Below are 26172 nucleotides of genomic sequence, written 5' to 3'. Positions count from 1 at the left end.
AAGAGATTATCATCTATATAATTTTAATTCTTGTTTCTTAGCAGTTTTCACATTGTAGCCTAAGTCAGCCAGCACTCTCTATGGGACTTGACAAACATAGCTATAATCTATATGCAGCCATGCCGTGACCCCGAATTCACACCTCAATGGCAACTCTCGCAAACCGATACTGCAGCGAGGTGGGAGGTCGCAGCAGCACCAGGCCCCTTGTGGCCGCCGGCTGGCTGGACAGCATTTCCAGCAAGCCGGTCACACTAACAAAGCCCAGGGCTTCTCCACAGCCAACAGCCATAGAAAAGTCTCCCTGTGTAACAAAGCCCAGGAGGAGGCGGGAGCAGTGTGAAGTTAGTCCTGGGAGAGGTCCTGACCACAGCCCCTGTGTCAGAGCTGCCTGCCCAGCCGCGGGCGCCCCCGCCACCGGGCCCCTGGGGACTGAGTGTTCTTGGCTCTGCCGCTTCTCCATTTTCCTCTCTTCTTTCTGTTTCAGAATCAGGCTCTTAAATGGGTCGCTGTGTTTAGATTCCCGGGGTCCATGGTAACACTGATCCTGCCTGAGCTGGAGTAGGTCCTCCTCAGATGGGACACAGATCATGGTGCGAGGCTCGGGGCTGCCCTTCCTGAGCAGGGACAGCCTGACCCACACCAGGGCTCTGGGGAAATCGTCCAGAATGGACGAGCAGGCCTTTCTGGTCAATTCTTGCTGGCCTCTGCAAGGAGCCTGCCTGGCCTCAGAACCCGACCCACACCAAGCAGAGAGCTGTCTCAGTAATTTCCTATTCCTATAGGACATAAGAGACATAGAAAATTACAATTAAAAACCATTTAAAGCATACAATATACATATAACTAACATTCTTCTTTTCACATGCCTGCCTTTCTGAAAAACTGAAGAAAAAAAAAAAAGGTACCAAAAAGGTTTATAGAAAAATGGAATAAACCTCAGGGTTATAATCAAAGCAAGAGGTTGAGAATTTGAGGAGAAAGAAGGGTGTAAAATTCTTAAGATAAATGATGGGAAAGGGGAGCAGTAATCAAAATGGCAGCATGCTCTAGAATGCCAAAAAGGAACCCAGCCCACAGCAGCGTCAAGGATAATGCTCACTGCATACAGAAGCAGCGCAATCACCATGACAACGAATGACTGATGGCCTCTTCCCCCCCCCCCATGCCATCCCCCCAAAAAAACCCCAGGAACTGGAGCAGCTCCCTCAGAAGAGAAGCTTGTCACCAATCAAGATCACTCAGTTTAGGACAGTATCTTCAGTCACTACCCAAATACTGACCTGTTTCCCATTTCAAAGAAATGGCTCTCTTTTAGAAAGTCACCGATAAGCAAACATACAGAAGAATGGTAACTTTCCCATCTCGGAGCACGTTCAATACAGAAGACAATGCAATGTATGTGGCTGCATGCCTACACTTACCGAAGAACGCAGAGCTGGCTACCGGTGGCAGCAATGTGGCTCTCACTGGCACCCGGCCCCAGGACTACTTCAGTCCCTGCCTGTGCCTCACAGCCTGAGACTTCTGGCTTCGTGGGGTGGTTTCCAGATATGCCTGCCTCATTAGACAACTGACAGATCTCTTCAGGGACAAAAGTCACTCCGAGTCGCCTTGGGTCGTCCTGGACACCAGGCATCGGGGCCTGAACCCTGGACTCCCAGTCCTGAGTCAGCTGCTCCCAGGGACAGCAGAAAGGTGCCAGTGTGCCAAGCTTAACATAGTTGGGCCTTTTGGCAGGAGGGCGTCTAATGAGAAACAGAAATCAATTTTAAACAACTGAAGAGAATTAAAACAGCCAGGACCATTATTATACACTTCCAAGCAATAACACACAATCCTGCTCTTGAGCTCCTTCTCCCCCCCCCCCTCCCCTCCCCCTTCGAGTCAGGGTTTCCCTGTATAGCCTTGGCTGTCCTGGTACTCACACTGTAGATGAGGATGGCCTCAAACTCAGATCTGCCTGTCTCTGCTTCCCAAGTGCTCGGATAGAACTCGTGCACCACCACCACCCAGGTCCTATTGTTTTGTTGTCGCTGTGTGTGCGTGCATGTGTGTTTTGGAGACAAGGTCGGTCTATGCAGTCCTGACCTGCCTAGAACTCACTGTTGTACACCAGGCTGGCTCCAAACTCAGATCCACCTGCCTCTGCCTCCCCTGTGCTGAGTTAAAAAGTGTGCACCACCACGCCCAGATCTTTGTTTTTAATAGATAGCACATCTGCGTATGTGTGTGGCCTCTGAAAACCAAATCAGCACTGCAGTGTCTACCCGGAGAGCCCCACATACATGGTGCTCCTGGGGTTAGGCACTGCTACCCCTGGAGATTTACAAGGCTTCTCCCTCAGTTCTGACCTAACAACGCAACTAAACGCGAGTAAAAAAGAGGACTGTGTACACTATGTGTGCAGCAGAACGACACACAGGACACAGATAGGATGCTGTGTTCTTAGAGGGTGGCAGGACACACCAGTTCAGAAGTAAGGGAGAAGTTTCACTGTAACCCACAGGTCCTTGGGAAGAATTGTTGAACTACTAATTCTCTGTTAAATCTGCGGTTCCTCACCTTCCTATCACTGTGGTGACATAAGCATTATAAAATTATCTTCAATACTACTTAACTGTAATTTCACTGCTGTTATGGACACAGCAGTAATTATGTAAATATCTGATATTTGACCCCTGAGGGGGTCTGACCCACAGGTTGAGAATTGATGTGCTATATGGACCTGTAGTCAAACTGCCTCCTAAATATTTGTTTATCCTTACAGACTAGCGCTACTCTCAACCACAATCAGAGGAGCTGCTTTTTGCAGTGGGCGGCAATTAATGCGACATCTAACAACTTGCCAAAGAACAGAGAGTTAGCAACCATTGTGTGCTTGGCCATAAACAGGACATCTACATCATCCCCTGGAGGACAGGGAACAGTGGTGCAGAGAAAGACACAGAACTGAAGGGGTGAGTCCTATGTCACACTGTCTTCTGGACATGGACACACAGGCTACCTACACAAGACCTGCAGAGGTCAAGCTTGTCCAAACTCCAGCAGGGACTCACCAGGGTCTCGAGTCTTCAGTGGTGTAGCCATTGTTAAGTTGCCCATGCTTAAATAAATACCCATATTCATACAAACAAACAAGAAAGGACAGGAAAACAGGACGACTTGGGAAGGAGGAGGTCAGCAGGAATAGGGAGGGGGCTAAGTGAGGACAACGGAGCAGCAAATACAATGTATGAAATTATCAAAAAGATTACACTCTATTCTCTCTTTGAATAGCCAATGTTAAGTCAGGGACAGACTTAAGTCTACCCTGCCTGTGCCTGTGAGAGCCATGGTGTCTAGAGTGGTGTTGGGTCCAATAGGAGGACTGAAATAAATGTGTTAGATGAGTGAGTGAGTCAGACAAATATATGGCTAGATCCACAGGCACCACACATGAGACAGAGTTTCTGTGTTTCTAGAAACCTACAATATAATGGGAACACAGATTCCTAGGGCTCTCATTTGCTCATTTCCAATGAAAGACAGATTTTTTAAAAAGGCTACAAGGATAAATACTAAAATATTAAAAACTGTGCATGTCTGTTGGGATGGCAGAACAGTACCAGATTAAGGTGTCTTAACTACCTCAATGGTTTCACTAAACTCTTATAAATCAGTACTGTTCTAAAATCAGGTTTTTTTGTTTTTGTTTTTAAGCACGGTTTCCACAAGAGTAGAGATGGGGTTACTGGTGAGATCTATTAGCAAGTATCCGAAATTTCAGATGTCCATCATTCAAATCAGAAAGTAACCATGAGAAGTGTTGTACCAGATGGGACTCAAAGGGTCAAAAGAGGAGCTCCTGGCCAAAGCATTATCTTCTTAGCCACCTCTTGGTAAGAGAGCTCAAGAGGAAGCTTGCACAACACACAGGGCTACTGCAGTAATCCCCAAGCCATTAGGCAATTCAAGCAGTCACTTCCCATCCCTGGAAACAGACCAGAAGAGCAGTTCCTTTCTTACCTTTTGTACTTTTCCAGAAGATCCTTAGCTTGCTCTTCAGCAAACTGAACCCCAGCAAGGCAGTCTGGGAAGTCACCTGGGATGTTAGGTGACCTTCTATACTGAGAATGCACCATAGCCTCTTTTAAACCCCCAACTCTTGCACCTTGGTAGACCTGAAAGGAATGTCAAGACTTGAAGCGAGAAACTGTTTAACACACGTTAGGATAATCTTACAACCAAACACCACACAGTTGTATAAATGGAATGTCAACGTGGGGAAAAAACAAAAACCTCAATACCTATGAACAACAGGTTGCAGAAGAGTATATACAGTAAGATATAGAGTTAAAAACGTGTACTTTACAGAGGTTGGTAAAGGCATGAGAGTATGCATGGAGGGGACAGACACTGGTAGGAGGGTCATGAAGCATGGCCAGGGAGTCGGTATGCTTAACTTCCTAGGCGGATGACAGGCAAAAGGTGTGCAGCTCCTGGGTAGGTGAGGACCGTATCTTTTCTATGTGAATGAAATAATACCTAATTGCCTGGAAATGAAGCTGACAGAGTGCTTCCTAGCCTGCCTAAGACCTTCAGTTCAACTCTCAGGACTAAACAGGTAAAATAAAAATCCTGTAATAAAAAAATAAGGGGAACTAAAAACAGAAAAAGAAAAACCCTTCTTAAATGATTAACAGACTCCTCCTTGCACCAGGTAAAAATTAACTACCTGTGCAAACCTAGCAGCCTGACCCTGGCATGCCTCTTACCATCTTTAGCAAAATAATGCTTAAACCAGAAAATACAACACAGATTAATAAAAACATTGGCTGCTAAGTATATGTTCATAGTTAGCATTTAAAAACCACAGCAGTGTGCTCTATACTACTGTAAACGCTGAGCTCACAAACTTATTCAAGTTCAAAATACATTATTATTGTTACTATTCTTTTAATCTGTTTCTCTGTGTAACCGCCCTGACTGTCCTGGAACTCACTCTGAAGACCAGGCTGGCCTGTGGGAAGGTACCTGGGAACAGTTTATAGGACAAAGGTAGATAGAATGATCAAAACATAAAGTAAGTGTGTCTGGAAATACCTGAGTTAGCTATACAGTTAAGATGCTAATCACTGTGTTTTAAACATTGCAAACAGTAGCTGAGATCAAAAGGCAACTTACGAATGGAATCCAAAAAGCCATGCCCCAACCCTTGGGAAGGAGTACATCCCAGCCACTTCCCCAGCCCAGGCGGTCTTCACCAGTCACTTTCCCTGGCTGCTGGATCAAAAGGATAGGTATTTTGGATTCACGAGGCCCTAAAACAAGCTGTGAGCCTGGCACCAGCAATTCACTTCTCATCCGGTTTAAATCCTACAGGGGAAGAAAACAAGTCAATACAAACAGCCACTGTCTTGTAGATCTTACTAGATCTTCTGGATCACCATAGGAGCAAGTTTAAAAGGGAAAGCATGCCAAAGCGGTGGTGGTGCATGCCTTTTAAACCCAGCACACAGGAGACAGGATCTCTGTAAGTTCTAGGCCAGCCTGGTGTACAGAGTAAGTTCCAGAACAGGCTCCAAATGTGTGTGTGTATAATTTCTTACTTCCTGACACCCCTCCCCCACTGTAGCCTTGACCCTGCCCCATCAGAGTAAATTCAAACATCAGCTTCTTCACACAGTAAGCCAGCCTCAGTGTCCTGGGCATTCCTTAGGCTTCCTAATGCCCTAATCACCTGTCAGTACCTAACACTATGCCGGCTCTGGTGAGAGCACAATCATTGTAAACTTCATACTTAAGGGGAATGAGAACTTTAAAAAAAATGAAGCAGCCAGGCAGTGGTGGAGCATACCTTTAGTCCTAGTACTTGGAAGGCAGAGGCAGGAGGACCTCTGTGGATTTGAGGCCAGCCTGGTCTACAAAGTGAATTCTATGTCAGCCAATAAAGTGCACGGGACTATGTGAAACATAAAATCATTCTGTAGGGTCTCTAGGAGGGTGACTGTCCCCTGTCATTCATGAGCTTACCGGTAATCCTGGCACATTAGTTACCTGATCTGAGATTTTATTCTCTGTGACACTCCTACAGATATCGTGGTTCCAGATAAAGCTATGCGCACACTCCAAGGGCACACCCTCCAGAAGCAGCTGTCTAACTTGCTCATTATCTAAGAGGGAAAAGAAACAGCCTTCAAACCACACTTTCATTCCTTCAATCTCCAATGCTGGAGGCCTGTGCTTACAGGGAAATATTTCATAGTTTAAGTTATTCTTACATTTGGTTTCCTAGTCTATGAAATAACACTTGTCTTTGTAATATTTTATGATGTTAACTTTTGTGCAGGCACACAATTATAATACTAACAATTATAAGTTGCCCCTTGGATTTAAGATAATGAAATTCTAGAAGACACCTTCTGTTACCCTTTCCCTCGGGTCTCTTATAACTTTGTTCATACTGTTCACTCCTGTCTATAAAACACACTTTGCCATTTCTTTAAAGAGAGCAATGTTTGTGAACCATACTGTTTCTTGAGCAAGCTACACTGCGCTTAGAATACCAGAAAGGAGGGTTTTCAGCAATGAACACTTACATTGACATGACACTTCCACACACAGTCACTTAAACATGACAGAAAAAAGTCCTTCAGATCTAATTCTGTTAGACTGATTAAAACAACAGGGGGAGGGAGTGTTGTTCCAAAATAACAACACAGAAACTCACTCAAAAGCACATACCCGTGTGGGTCTGCTGGCTGGGGGAAAAAATAAGTTGGATATGACGAGGTAAGGGGCATGACAGATTTCGGGGGGGGGGGGGAACAAATTAAAACGATGGAGACCAGAGAAGACACCTGCACTGGCATCTATAAACTGCTCTTCCTCTTGGAGACAGAGCAGTGAGGTCTAAGGTGCAGAGGCTGAGTACCGGGGATGGCCACAATGCCAGCGTAGGTAGGACAGGAGCCCCATCCCCAGAAGTCCTGGCCAACCCAGAATGCAGCCCTACAGAGCTCCGGGCAGGACTGAGTTGTAGACAAAAGAGGGAACTCTCAGGAAACAAAGCACCAGCTCATCTTCAAATATTCTGGTGAGGGACTAAAAGGAATGTGCCACAAAGTCATAGGAAACGAGCACTCTTAGGTACACGTCACCAAGAGAAAGGCAATCTGAGAAGGCCACCCACTTGTGAGTCCAACCACATGACACCTGGAGAAGGCAACACCATAGACCGTGAAAGCATGAAGGTTAGCAGGGAAGGAAGCTACAGCCTTCAACTCACTGTGTTGGGGACAGGACAGCTTCCACTGAAACGTCTAGTTTTTCCTCACAGTGGTGTAAAATGAGCTCCTACAGTCCACTGCGCCCTGGTATGGCACGGACATACAGCCAAAGGAAGGGTTATTTCAAGAGAAATCCTTTAAATGAGCCTACACAGACAATGCAACTCATTCTTTCCTTCCCTTCTGTTTTGGTTTGTTTGCTGCTAGCCAGTGAGTGTAGGGAAGGCAGAGTACACGCTTACAACACACACACTTAGTATATCCACTGCCACTGAGCCACACTTCCTGCTTCCAAGGCCAAGGGTTAAAGCAAGCTCTTTTCTGGCAAGGACCAGTTCAGAGAGTCTACCGGAGCACATCAGCAACTGCTAAAGATAGCAAATAAAGCAGAACATACAGAACAAATGTGGTTTGAGAGTTTCATTCCACTTTCCCAGTGCTGGCATTGAACCCAGGGCCATGTGATGTTAGGCTAGAGCTCTATCCCCAGGCTACAACTCACCTTGAAGACCACTTACTTACACAGTAAACTGCCCTGTTAATGAAGTTGAAAAGTGTTATAAAAACACGTTATTAATTCCCCCCACCCCCAGGAAGAGCGCAAACAAAGTTCCCCACTACCACAAATTACGCAGCAGGGTTTCCCACACTTGGAGAAATCACAGGGGTCGGCACATCAGGGTGCAATGGATAAGCCTCACCCTGAGAAAACAACCATCATGATCATGGGATCTCCCCTGCCAGCTAAGTATAATAATTAACTCTGAAGAGGCAAACCTCTCCAGAGCATGAGAACACAGCCAGGCTTCTAGGAACCTTTTCCTTTAAACTGCCTAAGATCCAGTTTATACAAGAAAACAAGGAGCTTGTTACCCAAAGCAGGCAAACTCTCCTCTGCAGGCTAGCAGCATCTGGATTTGGTCAAGGAACTGAGCTTCTTTTAATGACTGATCTTTTAATTGACCTAACCCAAAATGTACCTCTACCCTTCCTTTTGATTTAACTGCCTAGATGAGATATTAAAAACACTGATGTAAGACTAGTTCAACTAATTCCCCATGAAGTGTACACTGACATGGTTCAAGGCCAGCCTGGGTTAGATAACAAGTTCCAGGCCAGTCATAGCTACATAAGAAGTCCTTATCTCAAAACAACTAGGGACTGAACTAGGGCCACTCACATGCTAGGCAGCCATTCTACTGAGCTACATTCCCCAGCCCAAAAGTATACTTCGTTATGTAGCTCAACATCAAAATATATCCTCAAAGGAATTTCAGTACTTAAAACGGGAGGCAGAGGTAGACAAAGCTCTGTGAGTTCAAGGCCAACCTGCTCTACATAGGGGGTTCCAGGTCAGCCAGGGGTACCCAGTGAGACCGTCTCAAAAAAACAGCAACAAACACAGGCTATAATAAGATCCACAACAATGTCTAATAACACAAGGGTAGATTTTACAGTAGAACCCAAATCACATTTTTCACACTTTTTAACAGATTCATGTTAAACCTGTTAGAAAAGATGTTAGAACTGCCCATTCAAAAGCGGGTATGAGGTAGCCAGAGCGATAGAGAGTTTACCGGTGACTTTGAGGAGCCCCACAGGTAATCCCCAGGAGACTCTCCACCTTCCACAGTTTCACTAAACCAGACAGCAGCAGCAATAAAGTCTGAGGGTCCACAGTGACTGACTTACCCGTGTCTTCAAATCCACTCAGCCACCTTTTATGTGGAACTCTGACAGGGCCACTTATCGGTCCCTGGTAAGCTAGCTAACTACATGCACAGAGGTTAAAGACAAAATTGTGAAGTTATGGTATACACTTAAATGCTCTCTCCCAAAGTTCACAAGCCAGTTTAAATTACTCTCCTAGTTCAATGACAGCGAATCCCACCCTCCCAGCCATAGCTCTCGTGGGCCCCTCTACTCTGTCAAAAACCATGTGGTCTGATACTTCAGCACCTGGGATGGCCTTGCCAGGATTCGAACCTGGATCATCTGTATGGTCAGACAGAGGCTTCCAAAGAGCACAAGACCAGCTGCGGGTGCACGTCCCTTCCTCAGTTAAATTTTGAAGTTCCAAGAGACACACTTTAGAAAAAAAAAAACAGCTAGGTGTGTGGCCTACGCCTCCCTAAGAGACACTCCCGCACCACATCCTCAGACATGCACCTGGTGCAGCCACCACACCAGCAGCAGAGATGACATTCCTCATGGGACCTGACAGCCCAACAAGGAACGTGGCAAGCACTGTACCTTGGTATCTTTCCAGATGTGGCAAAGCTCTAGACCGCTGTGGTGGCAAATTTACTCTCGGATCCCCAACTGTCAACCCCAGAATAGAACCTGCAGGGATTTCCGCTGGTGACGATATCCCTTCAACAAAACAAACAGAAGGAATGCATAAAAAGCAAGCTTACAAAAAGGCTCCCACAGGGCAGGCAATATGGCTCAGTGAGTAAAGGTGCTTGCTGCCCAGTCTGAAGATCTAAGTCTACTCCCTGAGTGAAAAAGAGGACTTACACACACACACGCAAATAAATGTAGTAAGTTTTAAAAAAAAAAAAAATCACTAAAAAAAAGTCATAATACATATTATTGCAATCTTGTATTTGGAAATCTCAGATTTTTCCAGTGAAACTATTTTCTTGGGATAATTATTTTAAAATACATTAATATGCTTGGGAAATAAAAATAAAGTTTCTTGCAAAATAAAATTTAAAAGACATAAAAATTATCATCTTACAATATGAACACATACGTTTCCCATCAGCTGTGTGCATACAAGAGGCACTAAGTACAGACATTACGTTAGCACCTGATGGTCACTCATAACTTCAGAAGGCTAGCTATTTAGAGTCCAAATGACGTTTTATTTCATACACATGGTTACAATGCTTTAATCTTGGATGAAAAGCAAAACTACTCAATAGGGGCCAACTGCAAGCTGCTGTCCTGAGCCACTTCCTACTCCTGCCTTCCCTTCCTCCCCAGCACAACCAGATACCCCCTCTTCCTACCTCCCAACAACTGAAACACTGCTTCTTGTCTTTGATGAAGGAAAACTCCATCAGAGCTCTTCGAAGTGTCACTCCACCAGTGATGGGGTGTCTCCTCTGCATCCTCTTCCCCCTGGAAAACAAGAGCTCCACCTCAGCAGAAAAATGATGAGCCAGACCTAATACCTGCGTGTGAGCCAGTCCGGACAACCTCTATACTACAGCACGGTTGTAACACATAGGCTCTACCCCCTTTGTTTCTGGGTGTGAGAATAGCTATTTCACAAAGAGCAGCAGTGAAAATACAACTGTCCTCAAGACAGCAATTACTACCAGACTAAACACTAATTAGAGATTTCACATGTGCAGATATACAGCCATGCTTTTCAAAGACACGACTCAATTACGCATTGCCACACTCTTGTGCACAATTCCAACAGAGACACTGGGCCTCGCCCATTTTCACCGCCTTCATCTAATTTAGATAATAAAAATGTGCATTTCTCACCAAATCAGTGAAAAACTGCAAGCAAAACCCACTGCGCTATTCTTCACAACATTGGGCAAGATACATACACTTCACTAACCTCTTAGCAAGACTGGGATTTAGCAAGGTTTCCAAAGTATCTCAAATACTAGCTGCAAGACAGACATGACAACCAAGAGCTATGGTTTGTGCTGAGAGTCCCCTGGCCCCTGAAGGGTTAACTTGTAAGGCAGGTGCCACTCACCTCATAGAACACAAGCAGCAGGGCTAAGAGGGTTAGGCTCTAGAGGCAAACCTGAGTTCAAATCTTTACTCCAGATGTCCTTGTATGAATGTGCATCTTCTGGGTACATGCCTAAGAGTGGAATTACTATGTTCATAGCAGCATTATTTGTAATAGCCAGAACCTGGAAGCAACTAGATGCCCCCGAACTGAAGAAAGGATGGAGAAAATTGGTACATTTACACAATGGAGTACTACTCAGTGGAAAAACACAATGGAATCCTGAAATTCACAGGGAAATGGATGGAACTAGAAGAAACCATCCTGAGTGAGGTAACCCAGTCACAAAAAGACAAACACAGTATGTACTCACTCATATATGGATTTTAGACATAGAGCAAAGGATTACCAGCCTACAATTCACACTGCCAAAAAAGCTAGGAAACAAGGACGACCCTAAGAGAGACATACATGGTCCCCTGGAGAAGGAGAAAGGGACAAGATCTCCTAAGCAAACTGGGAGCATGGAGGGAGGGGAGAGGGAGTTAAGAGAAAGAGAGGGGAGAAGAGGAGGGGAGAGGTGGGCATGAGGGAACAGGAAGATTGAGACAGGAAAAGAATAGAGAAGAACAAGAAAAGAGCTACCATACTAGAGGGACCCATTATAGATTTAAGGAGAAATCTGACACTAGGGAAATGCCCAGAAATCTACAAGGATGAACCCAACTAACAATCTAAGCAATAGTGGAGAGGCTACCTTTAATGCCCTTCCACGATAATGAGATTGATGACTACCTTATATGCCATCCTAGAGCCTTCATCTAGTAGCTGATGGAAGCAGACACCCACAGCTAAACACTGAGCTGAACTCCTGAAATACATTTACAGAGAGGGAGGAGTGATGAGCAAAGGGGTCAAGACCAGGCTGGAGAAACCCACGGAAACAGCTGACCTGACCAAGGAGGAGCTCATGCACCCCAGAATGATAGCTGGGAAACCAGCATAGGACTGACCCAGAGCCCCTGAATGTGGATGTTAGTTAGGAGGACTGGGGCCTCTGGTAATGAATCGTATTTATCCCTAGGATACAAATGGACTTTGGGAGCCCATTCCACATAGAGGGATAGATATTCTCTCAGCCCTGCCCCAAATGATATGGCAGACTTTGAAGACTCCCCACAGAAGGCCTCACTCTCCCTGAGGAGCAGAAAGAGGATGGGCTGAGGTTTGGGGGGAGAACTGGGATTGACAAATTTAAATAATAAAATCTTTACTCCTTAAAGCACATAGAGGACCTTTCTCTGTGTGCTAGGGACTATGCTAAGCACTGCAGACGAGTAGAGGGCAGGACCGCGCCTGTCTACCATCAGAAGTCATAGAGACCAATAAGAGACACAGATGTTACACACACACAAGACTCGATAGTAAGCGGAGGTAAGTGCAGGATGCCACAGAACAGGGAATACAGATTGGATGAGGCAAGGGGAAACTTGAAGGATGAGGAACTTTTAGCCCAGCCAAGAGTAGCATGACAGAATGTTCAAGGGGCAGAAAGCAAATGGGTGAGTCAAGGAAATGAGATACAAATCTGCCTGGACTAGCATGACGGTCACATTTACTCACTGTGTGCAGAGGAGCAGCCCTCAGTGCCGAGGTCAGGATACAGTGGGAAAGAGGACCAATCAGCCGGAACCTGTTCATCTCCATTGTCAAATCACTGAGAAAAGACCATTCATTAAACAGAAACTTCCATCACAGATGATGTCTATATGTTGTGTGATATTTTATGTTCTAACAAATGAAGCTTGCCTGGAGATCAAAGGGCAGAGCTAGCTACTAGTTAGCCATAGAGGCCAGGCAGTGGTGGTTGATCCCAGCAGTAGGGAGGTAGAGACAGGCTCTTGCCCCTTTGGTCAGAGGATTACAAGAGGTAAGAAGTCCCTCTAGTGGCTGGCTGCTCTGCTTCTCTGATCTTCCAGCTTTCACTCGAATATCTGACTCCAGGTTTTTATTAAGACCAATTAGGGTCACACTTCATCTATACCACTGGCAAAAAATAGGACAAATCACAACAGACATGGTAGCACACAGGACAAGTCATAGCCAGGCATAATATGCCTTTAGCCCCAGCACCCGGGAGGCGGAGACAAGCAGATCTGAGTTTGAGGCCAGCCTGGGGTGCACAGTGAGTTCCAAGGACAGCCACAGCTGCATAGAGAAACCCTGTCTTGATAAACCAAAAGGAATAAAAGAGGGGAGTGAAATCTCCACTCAAAATATCCACAAGTCTCACAGTAAACTCAGCCCCTACCTGATGACAATCCCTGTAGTAGGAGAGACCCACGAACGTGGCTGACACGGGTCTCTAGTCCCATCACCGATAGTTCTCTTAGTTGGTTTAGCACTTCCTTCATCATCTTTCCTTTTTCTTTTCTTGCCAATTTTGTCGTCCGCTAGTTCAGGCTGACTTTCTTCTTGGGCTGGTGTCAGGAGTGGGTCAGGAACACTGACACTTGAGTTGATGGATTCTGAACAGTGGCACATAGTTTTCATTTCCTCCAGGACAGCCTAAGGAAGTGGTTACACATCAGCTTTAAATCCTTGAAATCTACAAAGGGAAACCTCGTGTCCAGAAAAACAGAAAAAAAACACCACCTCTAAACAAAGGGCGCGGGAGAGGTATTTCTCAGTGGTTAAAAACACTGACTGCTCTTGCAAAAGACCCAGGTTTAAGTCTCACCTACACAGGAGCTAATGTCTGTTACTACAGTTTCAGGCAATTCGACAGCCAGAATCTTCTGGCCTCCACGGGCACGAGGCACCCACGTGATGCACAGATATACATGCAAGCGAAATACCCACACACATAAGATAGAAATAAATTCATTCTTAAAAAATGTTTGAATTACAAATTGATAAAAATGGATGTGTTCGTTGTGGCAATCATTAAATAATGTGTATATATTTATCAGATCATCATGTTGAAGGTACATATACCCATCCTTTGTTCAATAGTCTTAGATGAAAAGATTTTTTTTTTTTTTAAATAAAGAAATACCAGTCAGGTATGGTGGCACATGGCTTTAATCCCAGCACTTGGAAGCAAAGCGTGTACATCTCTGAGTTTGAGGTCAGTTTAGACTACAAAGCAAACCCAGGGTAGCAAGGGCTACACAGGCCTTTTCTCAAAAAATAGAAGGAAGGATGGAAGGAAGGAAACAAAATTTTCACTGATTTAAAAAAAAAAAAAACAAAAAACATCATACCAATCTGTAAGCCAAACTTTAATACCACTGAAATTTTTAAAATACTGTCTTCCAATGGTAATTAAGAATATGACAATAAGCAGAGATGGCTCAGCAGGTAAATGGGATTGTCACCAAATCTGATGACATGAGTTTGATCTCTGGTACCCACAAGGTAGAGCAGATCCTCTGACCCCCACATGTGTACCCACACATTGTATAATTAAATAAATAGAATGCAACAGAACAATGTACCAGTTTAAGAGTTGGATGAAGCCAGATCCACAACTGCCTATCCTCAGAAGTATCCCCTGGGGTCTTCTTAGACTTCCAAATAAACGTAACAGGCCCAAGCATTTCTCTGGGATACTTATTTGCCCGGTAAAGCATGACAGTCCCTTGCCTCTTCCCAGACAAGCAGTGAACTGCAGCAAAAGTCAGTCCTGGACCAAACACAAACAAGACACTGAGACCTCAAGTGTTTGCTCACAGCACTACTTCCTGAGAGCCACACTGTTAGCCACTCTGTCCCCATCAGAGAAGCAGCTCTGGTTCTTTTAAGCTGCAACACACAATAAGTTCTCAAAGAGAGATTTTCAAATGAATGATTTAGTGAGTTTCAACTTGTTTCTACCTAAGCTTACTCCACAGAAGAATGGCTCACTTTACACATTAGAGTATCATTAAAGACAGGCTCTAAAGCTACAGAGAGAAACCCTGCCTCAAAAAACCAAAAAAAAAAAAAAAAAATATTAAAGATTTAAATATCAGCTAGAACCCTCTTCCAGAAACGATGGAAACAGATGCAGAAATCCGAAACTAACCAATGGGCCAAGCTCCTGGAGTACAATTGACGTGAGGGAGGAGCAAAAATATGAACAAAGGAGTCAAGACCATGATGGGGAAACCCACACAATCAGCTGACCCCAGCTAGTGAGAGATCACTGACTCAGGTCTGACAATGGGGAACCTGCATAAGACCCAACTAGACTCCCTTAATATAGGTGACAATGGTGTGACTGGGACAGTATATGAATGAGGCCACTGGCAGTGGGTCCAAGATCTAACACTAATACATAAACTGACTTAGTGGAGCCCCTTCTATATGGAGAGATATCATGCCCTGCCTAGACACAGGGATGTGGGGGTGGAGAGATGCCTTAGTCCTGCCTCAACGAGATGATGGGACAGACTCAGAGACTTCCTAGGGGAGGCCTTACCCTTTCCGAGGAGCAGATGAGAGGTGGGATTGGAGGGGAATGGGGGAGTGGGAGGAGAGGAGGGAGGGGAAACTAGGATTGGAATGTAAAAAATAAATTAATAAAAAACAATTTAAAAAATTTAAATATCAACTGAATCTTTCTTACATTAACATACTCACTGTGAATAAGAATATCTCACACATTCTCATATTAAACTGTGAAATGCTGATAGCAGACATTCATTCAACTAATTCAAAAATACACAAAAACTAAAGCAGATCCTGGCTGTGGAAGAGATTACCTGTGTCTGTGCTACACATCTGAGAAAGCACCTTCAGTATTTCTTCCTCTTTGCCTTTCAACTCCAAACAACAGTAATACGATAAGTCCTGAAGAAAGGAGAAACATAATTAAATATGCTATGACGTTATGTGGTTAAAAAAAAATGCTAAGAAGCCAATGCCATCTCAGAAACCTGCTCAGGGACACAGGAGGGATGGCTCAGAGGTTAAGAGCACTGGCTGCTCTTCCAGAGGATCAGGATTCAATTCCCAGCTACCATATGGTGGCTCACAACCATCTGTAATGAGATCTGGTGCCCTCTTCTGGCACAAAGGCATACATACAGACAGAACACTGTATATAATAAATTGATCTCAAAAAAAAATATATATATATATATATATATATTAAGAAGGCAATGCCATATCAGAAAACCTGCTGAGGGACACAGAAGAGATGGCTATGAAGTTAAGAGCTTGCACTGTTCTTGCAGAGGACACAAGTCCCAGCACCTGTTCTGGGTGGTTCACAACTGCATAAGTCCAGCTCCAGAGGGGATATGATCTAACACCGCTGGCAAAAAGAAAACCTGTTCTAAGACACAAAACCAATCCAATCACCCAAAGCCAGCTTTTCAACAACTCAAAAACCTACAGTCTGCCTATTACATTAGCAGACAGTCTCAAGCCAATCTGAGCCAAAAATCAAAATGAATCTTCATTTAATTTACGACATACAGGGTCCTACATTTTAGCAAGCATATTTGAGTTTTATCCCACTCTCACGGACAAGTTCAAAGTGGGCTATAAAAACTGCTGCTTCTAAATAAAGGGTTTTTCTTTCCTCAGATCCACATAAGGTGAGGAACAAGACAGAGAATTCCACAACTTTGGCTAGCCAGTGCAGTACCTGAGTTACACAGTACAGTGCAGAATTCTGACATAAACAATTTGTCCCATCTCCCTCCCATACTCTGTCCTGGCTCTGCTCATCTAAGCAATGCACAAGGAAACCTAGGAGTAAGATATTACTACTGTAGGTAAGACGAAGAGAGACAGGGATTGAGTTATAAAGAATCCTAAAGATCTATAACAACAGCTACAGTCTTTCCTACAACCTTACAATCAGTCCTATTGTTCCTGGCATCCCAAAAGAGGGCACCAAAGCACCAAGACAGGCATCTGTGTAACACTATATAGTTCAGCAGAAGTAGCTGTCAAGCCAGGACCACTGACACCCAAACCAACCCTAACCACAGCATCTTGAAGCAAGTTCAGTGTACTCAGCAATCAGAACCGAAAGACAGAATTACAGCTGTGCCTAGGACAGATCCAGAGCAGCCTCTGCCATCACGGGCACAGAAGCCTTCCTGCCTACCAACAATGGCTCCCTCTCAGTTACCAGTGACCAGATGGAGCTCGCCCAAATTTGTACAACTGGGTCACCTGATGCCAAGCTCAGGAGCTGCACGGTCACGGGTGAGTTACCCAGATCTCAGTAACTTAGTCTTGTCATCTGTGAAACAAAAACTTCCAACCTCATGCTATTGTTGTAAGGACTGAATGAAGAGTGAACACATGTAAAGCACCGGAAGCCAGCTGGACACAGGCTATTCTAGTCCAGCACTGACTAGTGTTGAGACCCGGTCTCAAAAACAAAACAAAACAAAACAAAAGAACAGCACATATCCCTTACAACCATATATTTTCTAGTAATTGTTAGACGTCTCTCTCCCACTAATGCTGCTCCATCCCCAGCATCCAGTCTCTGAGGCCCAGTCCTCAGAGAAAGGACTATCACACCGTGAACAATTCTAAAAGCAAGTACTAGGAAGGTCCCAAGTTTACCTGCAGGAGGCAGAGATTTGTCATGGCGCGGTAGCAGGCTCGGTGGCTCTTGGACGTGGGCCTCTCCCCAAGGCAGTAACCCCACTTCTTCACCATATGAAACCGTTTGGCGTGCCAGATGTGAGTCTCAAGCCATATATTCTTCTTCTGTCTACGGTTGAATTCCAGCGTCCGGTTGACGTGACATCTCCTGGCTTTGTGGCATTTATTTTTTGAATGTTCTTTCTTCTGGTGAGCAGCTTTCTCTGCCTATGGTTTAAAGAAGAAAGGCTGACCCTTCTGCGTAAGCACCTGAGCATCAGGTTGAGCATCAGGAATTCATAAGACTAACTACAAGTACACAGGGTAGAGACTCGACAGGCCAGTTTATTTAACTGGTTAGCTTGGGCTCTTCTCTGATGTTGATTAGAGAAGGAGACAATGAAAAGTATGAAGACTTCAGAGATAGGAGAGCTAGAAAAAGGGAGCAAAGTTCCAACACTTACTGCAGGGCAAGCCTCATAAAATATCAACACACGGGGCTGGAGATACGGCTCAGTTTACAGCACATGTTGCTCTTGCAAAAGACCCAGGTTCAATTCCCATCACCTACATGGTGGCTCATAACCATGCATAACTTCTGGTGCCCTTTTCTGACTGCCTGAGTGCCAGGCATGTACGTCGTGCACATACATATACACATGCAGGGAAACATTTATGCACGTAGAACAAAGCAAACAAGTGAAAAAAAAAAAAAAGAAATGTTCAACACAGTAACATAAGCTTCATGTGGTTATCAGCAGAGAGCAAGATAAATCAAACATTAGCTTCTTGTTTTAACCTTCACTTAAGATCAGAAACAGTGAAACCGGAATACCAGGTGGTCACTGCATTTAGGCATGTTACATTTTGCTACTAAAAAAAAAACCTCACATTCAATCTAAAAGTACAAAAGTCCTGGTTAGTTTCCACACTTCAATCTCTTCAATTATTAAACTAACCTTCTTTGAAAACAAACACTTTATAATTTGCAAACCCCTTGTAAGATAAGAATTTCAACATGCTGAATTCTAACCCACTCCCAGCCTAGTACCAACACACAGCAGGCACTTGGTAAACACATTTTGATGCTTATAGTAAAGACATGGGTAGCTTAACCAATTTTAGAGTAAAGCCCAAACATAATTAGGATTTGTATAAAAATTAAAACCAAGTTCAAGCTTTCAACTTTAAAAGAGCCAAACAGCTCTGAGCTGGCCACACTCTAAAAACACAGGATTTAAAGTACATACCTGGTGGGAGAATCAGAGTTACTTTAAATTTTATTGTGTGTTTTCATGTTTACACACACATGGCATGGCTATGGCTCACATGAAGAGGTCAGATGACACCCTAAGGGAGTGGATCCTGGGGATCAAACTCAGCAAGAGCCTTTACTAGACGAGCCATCTCACAGCCCTCGAATTCACTAATTCCACATCTTTAAGAAAGAGGAGGTTTCGGGGCAGGACAGATGGCTCAGTGGTTAAGAGCACTGGCTGTTCTTCCAGAGGACCCAGGTTCAATTCCCAGCACCCACATGGCAGCTCGCAGCTGTCTATAATTCATTTCCAGAGTACCTGACATCCTCATGCAGGCAAAACATTTATGCACATAAATAAAAATAATAAATGTATATTGTTTAGAAAGGAAGAATGAAAGAAAGTTTTCACTCATTATGATGGCCCTGTAAGCCCAGCACTAGGGCCGTAAAGGCAGGAAGATCAGTTCTAAAGGTCTTCCGTAGCTACATATTAAATTTAAGACCAGCCTGTGCTACGTGAGACAGGCCAGGGAGAGAGGGAGTAGAACAGAGCAGTTCCATTGCTGTATTTTAAACTCTTGTTTTGGGATGAGATCGTCTCACTTGCTGTCCTGGCTGCCCTAAAAACTCACTATGTAGACCAGGCTGGTCTCAAACCCACAGAGATCATCCTGCCTCTGCTTCCTGAGTGCTAGGAGTAAAGAACCACTAAAAGCAGCTACAGTATCTAACTACCTGCTAAAGTAGCTAGAGAAGGTGGACAGGGCTAGATAAAGTTCAAATTAAAAATATTCAAGCAAAGAAAAAAGAATATCACAGTAGGCATGCTGATTTCCTTAAAATTCTCCCACATCAACACTTGCTAACATTTCTATAGGAACTACTAACCTAAATATTAACACCAGGTGAAACACCCACCTCTTTTTTGGCTATCTCCTGCAACCGTCTAGGGAGGCGTTTGACATTGTGGCTCATGGCTCTACGTCGCATGTGCCTTGGAAGGGTCTGGAAAACCAGTGAATTAGACGACTTCTGGGCCACGGCTTTTAACATAGCACTGATCTCAGCTGCTCGTGCCTGGGCGAATGTAGAAGCTGTGAAGAAAATGGCAAGGGCACTAACAGCAAGCCTTGAGGCAGCAGTCTCTCAGCAGCATGAGACCTCAAAGAGTAGCTTACAGCAGGACACTGTGACTCCGTGAGGTATGCCCCAATACTAGTCCAGAAGAGTCTTCAAAAACATTTCCAATTCTTTTTCTCATTTTTTATTTTTTGGTTTTTCGAGACATGGTTTGTCTGTAGCTTTGGAGCCTGTCCTGGAACTCACTCTGTAGACCAGGCTGGCCTGGTCTCTGCCCCCCACCCTTCCAACCCCTATACCCTGAGTGCTGAGATTAAAGAAGACATGCACCACCACCACCACCCCCAGCTTTTTATCTTTTTGGGGTGAGGGACAGGGGTGGATAGTTAGGGGTTGTGGGGTGGGGGTGGGGTGTTCTGTAAGAATTCCATTTTCTAGTTGGGGAAAATTCCTAGCATCCTAAATATTCTAGTTAGTAAAAAAGGTTAGCCAACGTTAGGAGTTTTGAAGAAGAGAGATTGCAAGCACCATATAGTCTCGAAATCTAATCACAACCAGTGTTTTCCATTCTCTTTAATCCTGTATCGAGCTGTGTGCACATGATGCATGACATGAGTATGTGGCTGCATGCACCCGGGCTCATACATGCAGAGGCCCAAGGAGGACATCTGTGTGTTCCTAGCGTCCTCTGATTCATCCCCTTGGGACAGGGGGACCAGCCAGCCAGCGAGCTCCAGGGTCAACGATGCCCAGCTTTCCATAAGGGCACTAGAGATTCAAACTCAGGTTCTGTGTTTACAGCAAATGCCATTACCACTGAGTCGCTGTCCCCGCCAGCCCCTAATCATAACTGTTCTTAAGCGCAACATTCACAAATGAAAAAAAATAAATAAATAAAGGGGAAAAAATTATAACAAGGGGGTTTTTCTTTATCATTTCCTGCTTTTTCAAAACTTGTAATAATTATTACTGGTTTTCTTCACTAAAAAAACAGAATCGTCTCAAGCTTCTCTCTGTATATTATCTCTCTGTGAACTTGGTGCTAGAGAAAGAAGCAAATTGATCTAAGAAGGAATGGAGATACTAGAACATCTAAGTTACGTTAGTTCAGGGAACAGTGGGGATGGAGGGGATGCATCACAGGTCATGAAGCTGAGGTTGCCAAGAGCCTGCAGGCCAGGCTCAAAGTCTTGGTTTCTATAGCATGCAGAGCATCATGCCAAAGAGTGTGAGGTACTTTAGGGGGGAGGGAGATGGGAGTTAGGGAACAGCTTGTGAATAGATTTATGAGACCACTCAGAGAATCTGAAGCGGGGACAGCCGGCAGCTTGAGGACGTAAGGCTAGAGGTGAGCGGCAGTTAGAACAGAGAGAAGGGAGGCAGCCCCCACACTGACACTAGAAACCAAGAGCTCACGCTCCCTTACGAACACCTACCAGTTATATACTTGGGGATCTCCTGAGATGTGCCCTCAGGACCTGCTTTCCAGCCTCCCTTTTTCTTGAACATGATTTTGGAGGAAGATTGCTCATTCACATCAGACTCAGGAAGCAAGTGGGGACTCGTCTTCACTTGCAATTGCTGGGAGGTTCCAGAATGAAGCTCTAGGACATTTTCAAAGACAAAACAAAAAGAAGTATGTCACCCATATCAGAAACAGGGTTACAGGAGAGAATTAATTTGTTAACCCTACAACCACCCTATGGTTTTTATTACTTACCCATCCTCCGTGTGTGTGTGTGTGTGTGTGTGTGTGTGTGTGTGTGTGTGTGTGTGTGTGTGTCTATGTCCAAGCACAGGTCCTAAGGACTGAACTCAGGTCACCAGGCTCACCTATCAAGTGCTTTTACCCTCTGGACCATCTCACAGGCCTCATTGCCTGTTTTTAAAGAAAAATCTTGGGTAGGAAGGTGACTTTCACAAGTCCCAAAGTGAGTAGTAGGCAGCACAACAGGTAGTCATGTCAGTGTGACACATTAACAGGGACAACAGGTAATCGTGTCAGTGTAACATACTGACAGGTACAACAGTAATCACACTGATGTGACATGTTAACAGAAACAAGAAAATTTTCCCCTTTGAGATTTCCAGTGTAACATGAATTATTAATCTAAGCCCTACAGTTGCTATGGCATAAACGTTTGCAAACAGGAGAAAGGTAAGTGGAGACTTTTACAGGGGGGCCTGTTTATGCCACTGGAATGTCAATTATCAAGCCACTACAATCTTAAAACACATTAATAAAAGGTTTGTACCTGTAAAATTTAAATAAGATAATATGTGGGAAGTTGTAGCTGTCTATTTCTAGATCTAAATATAGAGCTTAAGAATTTAAATGTAGGGGCTGGAGAGATGGCTCAGAGATTAAGAGCACTGGCTGCTCTTCCAGAGGTTCTGAGTTCAATTCCTAGCATCCACACTGTGGCTCACAACCATCTATAAGGATATCTGATGCCCTCTTCTGGTTTGCAGGCACACCTTGAGACAGAACACTTTACACATAATAAACAAATCTTACACAGAGAGAGAGAGAGACAGGGAAGGGGAGAGAAAGAAGGGGGAGGGGAGAGGGAGGGGAAGGGAGAGCGAGGGGAGGGAAGAGGGAGGGGAGGGGAGGGGAGAGGGAGGGGAGAGGGAGGGGAAGGAAGAGGGGAGAGGGGAGGGGGGGACAGGGAGAGGGAGAGAGAGAATTCAAACCTAATGTTGACTCGATCAGGCCTAAAGCTCTCTGCTCCCTAAATGAGCTTTTGGAACTGGCGTTCTCTACTGCTGTCCTGTGAACACCTCCACCCTACCATTTCACAAGGGTCCGAGATTACCACATTGGTTAAATGGTGATATGATGACTATTATTTCTCTTAGGAAACACAGAAGTATAACTTAAGTCAAATACATCAGATCTAAAACATGCATGACCACACTACAGCAGCATGTCTGTCTCACAAAGTCAAGTGAACACTGAGTGAACAGCAAACCGACAAGTCTCTCTCCTCCCTCCTTCCATATGTACCCCCCTCTCTCTCTCTCTCACTCACTCACACACACACACACACACACACACACACTCATAACGAGTGAAAGAGAAAGCTTAATCTCATACAGATAATAATTTTAGGTATCATTATCACACTGACTCAAACATGGCACATGAGTGAAGGTCAGAGGGCAACTTTTAAACAATCAGTTCTCTCCTTCTACCATGTGTTTAGGGAATGGAACCCAGGTTGTCAGGCTTAGCCTGGGCATTTCCCACTCAACACCTGACCCACTCAATACCTGACCCACTGAGCATTTACCAGGCTGTAATTTTATGGTGTAGAAACAATTCATACTGGTGGATTCTATTGCCTTTATTTTGCAAATATATAGAGAGAATGATATTCGAAAGTGTTAAGTGACCGCCCCCAAGCTGGGAGTCAAACCCCAGGCAGCTGGGGCTCCCTGCGCGACTCTATTGTAGAGTCTCCATGCTCTGGCACTGTCTGAAGAGGCAAGCAGCTGGTAACTGACATTTCAGTTGAGGCACCTGAAGCCCCCTGGCTCTCTACACACCAGGGATGACAGGCACGGCTCTCTACCTGTTAATATGGGGTTACAGGTGAACTGCAAGGAGAAGGCAGATATGGAGAGTTCTCTGTATCTCTTTAAATCAACTTAAATTGTTCGCTTCTGAGATGACGGCTAGCAAACAAAGCTGGCAAAAGCAATTTAACCCAGACTGAAGTGAGAAGACCAGCGAGTGCCTCATACCTTGTTTTTGAGATTGGGAAGGTCTCCCTCCTCCAAATTGACGCACTCCACCTCTGTCAGCCCCAAAGCCAGAGGCTAAAGTGACATTCGTGGGCTGGTGTCTCATTTTCTTAGCATGTTTTCTTTCTTTTGCATTAGACATTTCTGGAAGGAAAGCAATTCACTTACTAGAGGGAGACAGTTGCTCACATCAGCATTTGAGAGGCAGAGACAGGAGACTCAGAGTTCAAGGTTATCCTTAGCCACACAGCACAAGACCAGCCTGGGCTACCTGAGCCTGTATTTCAAAACACAACAAAAGGATTTGATTTTTAAAAGGGTCAGCAAGATAGCTCAGCACGTGAAGGTACCTGCTGACAAATTTGATGGCCTTCATTCAATTCCTGAGACTCACACGGTGCAAAGGAAGGCCTACTCCAAGTTGCCCTCTGACCACTATATATATGCCCACCGTGGCACATCCCCAAGTCCCCACACAAATAAATAATAGAGGTAAAATAATGAATCTAATAAATATTTACCTAACTCAACATTTGAGGATACCAAAATGTTTCCATACTAATCTATACCAGGCACTCCAAAAAAAGAGAAATTCTGATGAAGTCATAAATGGAAGCCATACCCAAAACTCATCTCAATAGAAAGTACGACCTTTACCTACATGAAGCGGAGGCCCTGAATCCTTCTCCACCCTCCCATGGACCAACAAAAACTGGACCAACAAAAACAGAGGAATAATGACCAGCACAGCAGTGATTGCACGCCAATGATGGCGCGATCTACTGTGGAATAAAGGACACCTGGAATCCTTCAACTGAAGCAGGAATTTATCCGTAGCACTTGTGTTCCAACCCCTGCTTGGCCACGTACAGCCAAAGTATGAGCTGAGACCTAAGCCTTAACTTCTCTCTGGAAAACGGAGACAAGCACCCACCTCATAGTTGCTGTAAGCACCAGATAAAAATGCACCCTGGGATTCGGTTTCTGTGTAACAGCTGCACTGGAGTCAGATGTAGAGAGAAACACTGAGAGACCAGAGAGAAGGAGCAAGACACAGCACACCTCACCTCCTCAGTACCTCAGCAGACAAGAGGGCAATTTCCTGTTTGTCCCTGCTTACATCCTGTTTCTACCCAGCTACATCATTCCTGTCTGTCTGTACAGACCTCCAGACCTTAGTGGCAAGCTCCATGCTCTGAACCCCAGACAGTCTTTATTTGTGCAAGAAAGACATCACCACAAGAAGTATGTTTCTTAGCAAAGTGTGGTGCTGCTGTGTGCTTATAAAGCCGGTACTCAGGGCCAGCTGGGCAGAAGAGGCCAACCCCGAGCTACACAGCAAGTACCAGGCCAGCCAGGGCGTCACACATCATGACCTTGTCTCAAAAAAAAAAAAAAAAAAAAAAAAAAAAGAACATAAAAATGTCTTGATGGAACTGGGAACTGTCCCAACAGGCATATTTTGCATCGCCAAATAATTAAACTACCTCAAATGCTAACCCTGCATAAAGTGGCATGAGACAGGATCACTAAAATTAAATTAGTTGTAACGTTTTATCTTTGTTCTTAGATGAAATAAAAGGCACCAGAATAAATTATAATTAAAGCATCTGACTCCAAACTGAAGATAAATTATTGGTCTTTCCCTGTAGACTACTGAGCTGAGGCTAGCTAGCTATATCTTTAACGTGTAAAAGCAACAGACGATTTTGACTTCACGTGAAACACATAAAAACTGACAACATAACAATCAGATGGATTTACTCGGTAGTTCCCAAATTTGAAACACCTGTTTTCTTTTATTGAAATAAAATTCAAGACATAGGGCTGACTAGAGACCTAACTTTTAACAACACCCAATGCAACGCAACATAAAGACCTGAAAGGTTATTTTAATAAAAACAATATGCATTTCTGAATGCATTTTTCCACAACTACACTAGATGACACTCTGAAACCGGGGCTTTTGAACCAACATAGGCGTTGGGATAACCCATAAAACTGGAGCCAGGCCCTCACCTCATGCCACAACCACACCCCAGTCACCGGTCGCTCAGATCGAAGGGGTGACAAAAAAAGGCAGACAACACAACACACCTCCGCAGGGTTCCCCCCCAATGACCCACCCCGGACCTTTAGGGAACCAGGAAAGGGATGCAAGCGCATTCCCAGGGCGGATTCTTCCTGGCAGGGCCAGGACGAGCCGAGCGTGCAGCTCCCGAGGGCCCGCCCGGGCAGCACGGACCTCGGCGTGAGAAAGATGCCCTGAGCCGACCCCGCCACTGCAGGCATGCGTCCCCACACTCGGCCCCCGCGAACCGACGGACCCCGTTGGGCGCCAGCGCCTCCCCACCAACCAACCTGCCAGACGCTCTGAGGACTCCGCGCGTCTGAAGGCTCCCACGGCAGCCGCTGAGCGAGCCGAGAGCGCATGCGCCCACACCGCCGCTTCCTCCACGTGTCCCAGAGTCGCGCGAGAACTACAATTCCCATCGTGCCCTGCGAGC

The 26172-nt window shown here is 44.9% G+C and overlaps 1 protein-coding gene and 1 non-coding gene across 2 annotated transcripts; both read right to left on the bottom strand.

Annotated features, from left to right (window-relative positions):
- Positions 1 to 26107, bottom strand: Pop1 (POP1 homolog, ribonuclease P/MRP subunit). Its single transcript, XM_051202534.1, has 16 exons — positions 26027 to 26107; positions 23666 to 23809; positions 21352 to 21519; positions 19754 to 19929; positions 17554 to 17802; positions 15726 to 15813; positions 14478 to 14665; positions 13289 to 13545; positions 12601 to 12694; positions 10289 to 10400; positions 9525 to 9644; positions 6040 to 6155; positions 5167 to 5358; positions 4009 to 4163; positions 1425 to 1748; positions 1 to 779 (listed from the first exon to the last, which is right to left on the bottom strand). Exons 2-16 carry the CDS (start codon positions 23805 to 23807, stop codon positions 137 to 139), a joined length of 3024 nt encoding a protein of 1007 aa, XP_051058491.1. The 5' UTR covers positions 23808 to 23809; positions 26027 to 26107; the 3' UTR covers positions 1 to 136.
- On the bottom strand, positions 7861 to 8023 carry LOC127235456 (U1 spliceosomal RNA). Its single transcript, XR_007835716.1, has one exon. It is a non-coding gene; the product is annotated as a U1 spliceosomal RNA (small nuclear RNA).
- Positions 26108 to 26172: the final 65 nt, after the last annotated feature.

The sequence above is a fragment of the Phodopus roborovskii genome, unplaced genomic scaffold (assembly GCF_943737965.1).
Source record: "Phodopus roborovskii unplaced genomic scaffold, PHOROB, whole genome shotgun sequence".
Classification (NCBI taxonomy): domain Eukaryota; kingdom Metazoa; phylum Chordata; class Mammalia; order Rodentia; family Cricetidae; genus Phodopus; species Phodopus roborovskii.
This window is presented reverse-complemented; position numbering and strand designations above follow the sequence as displayed.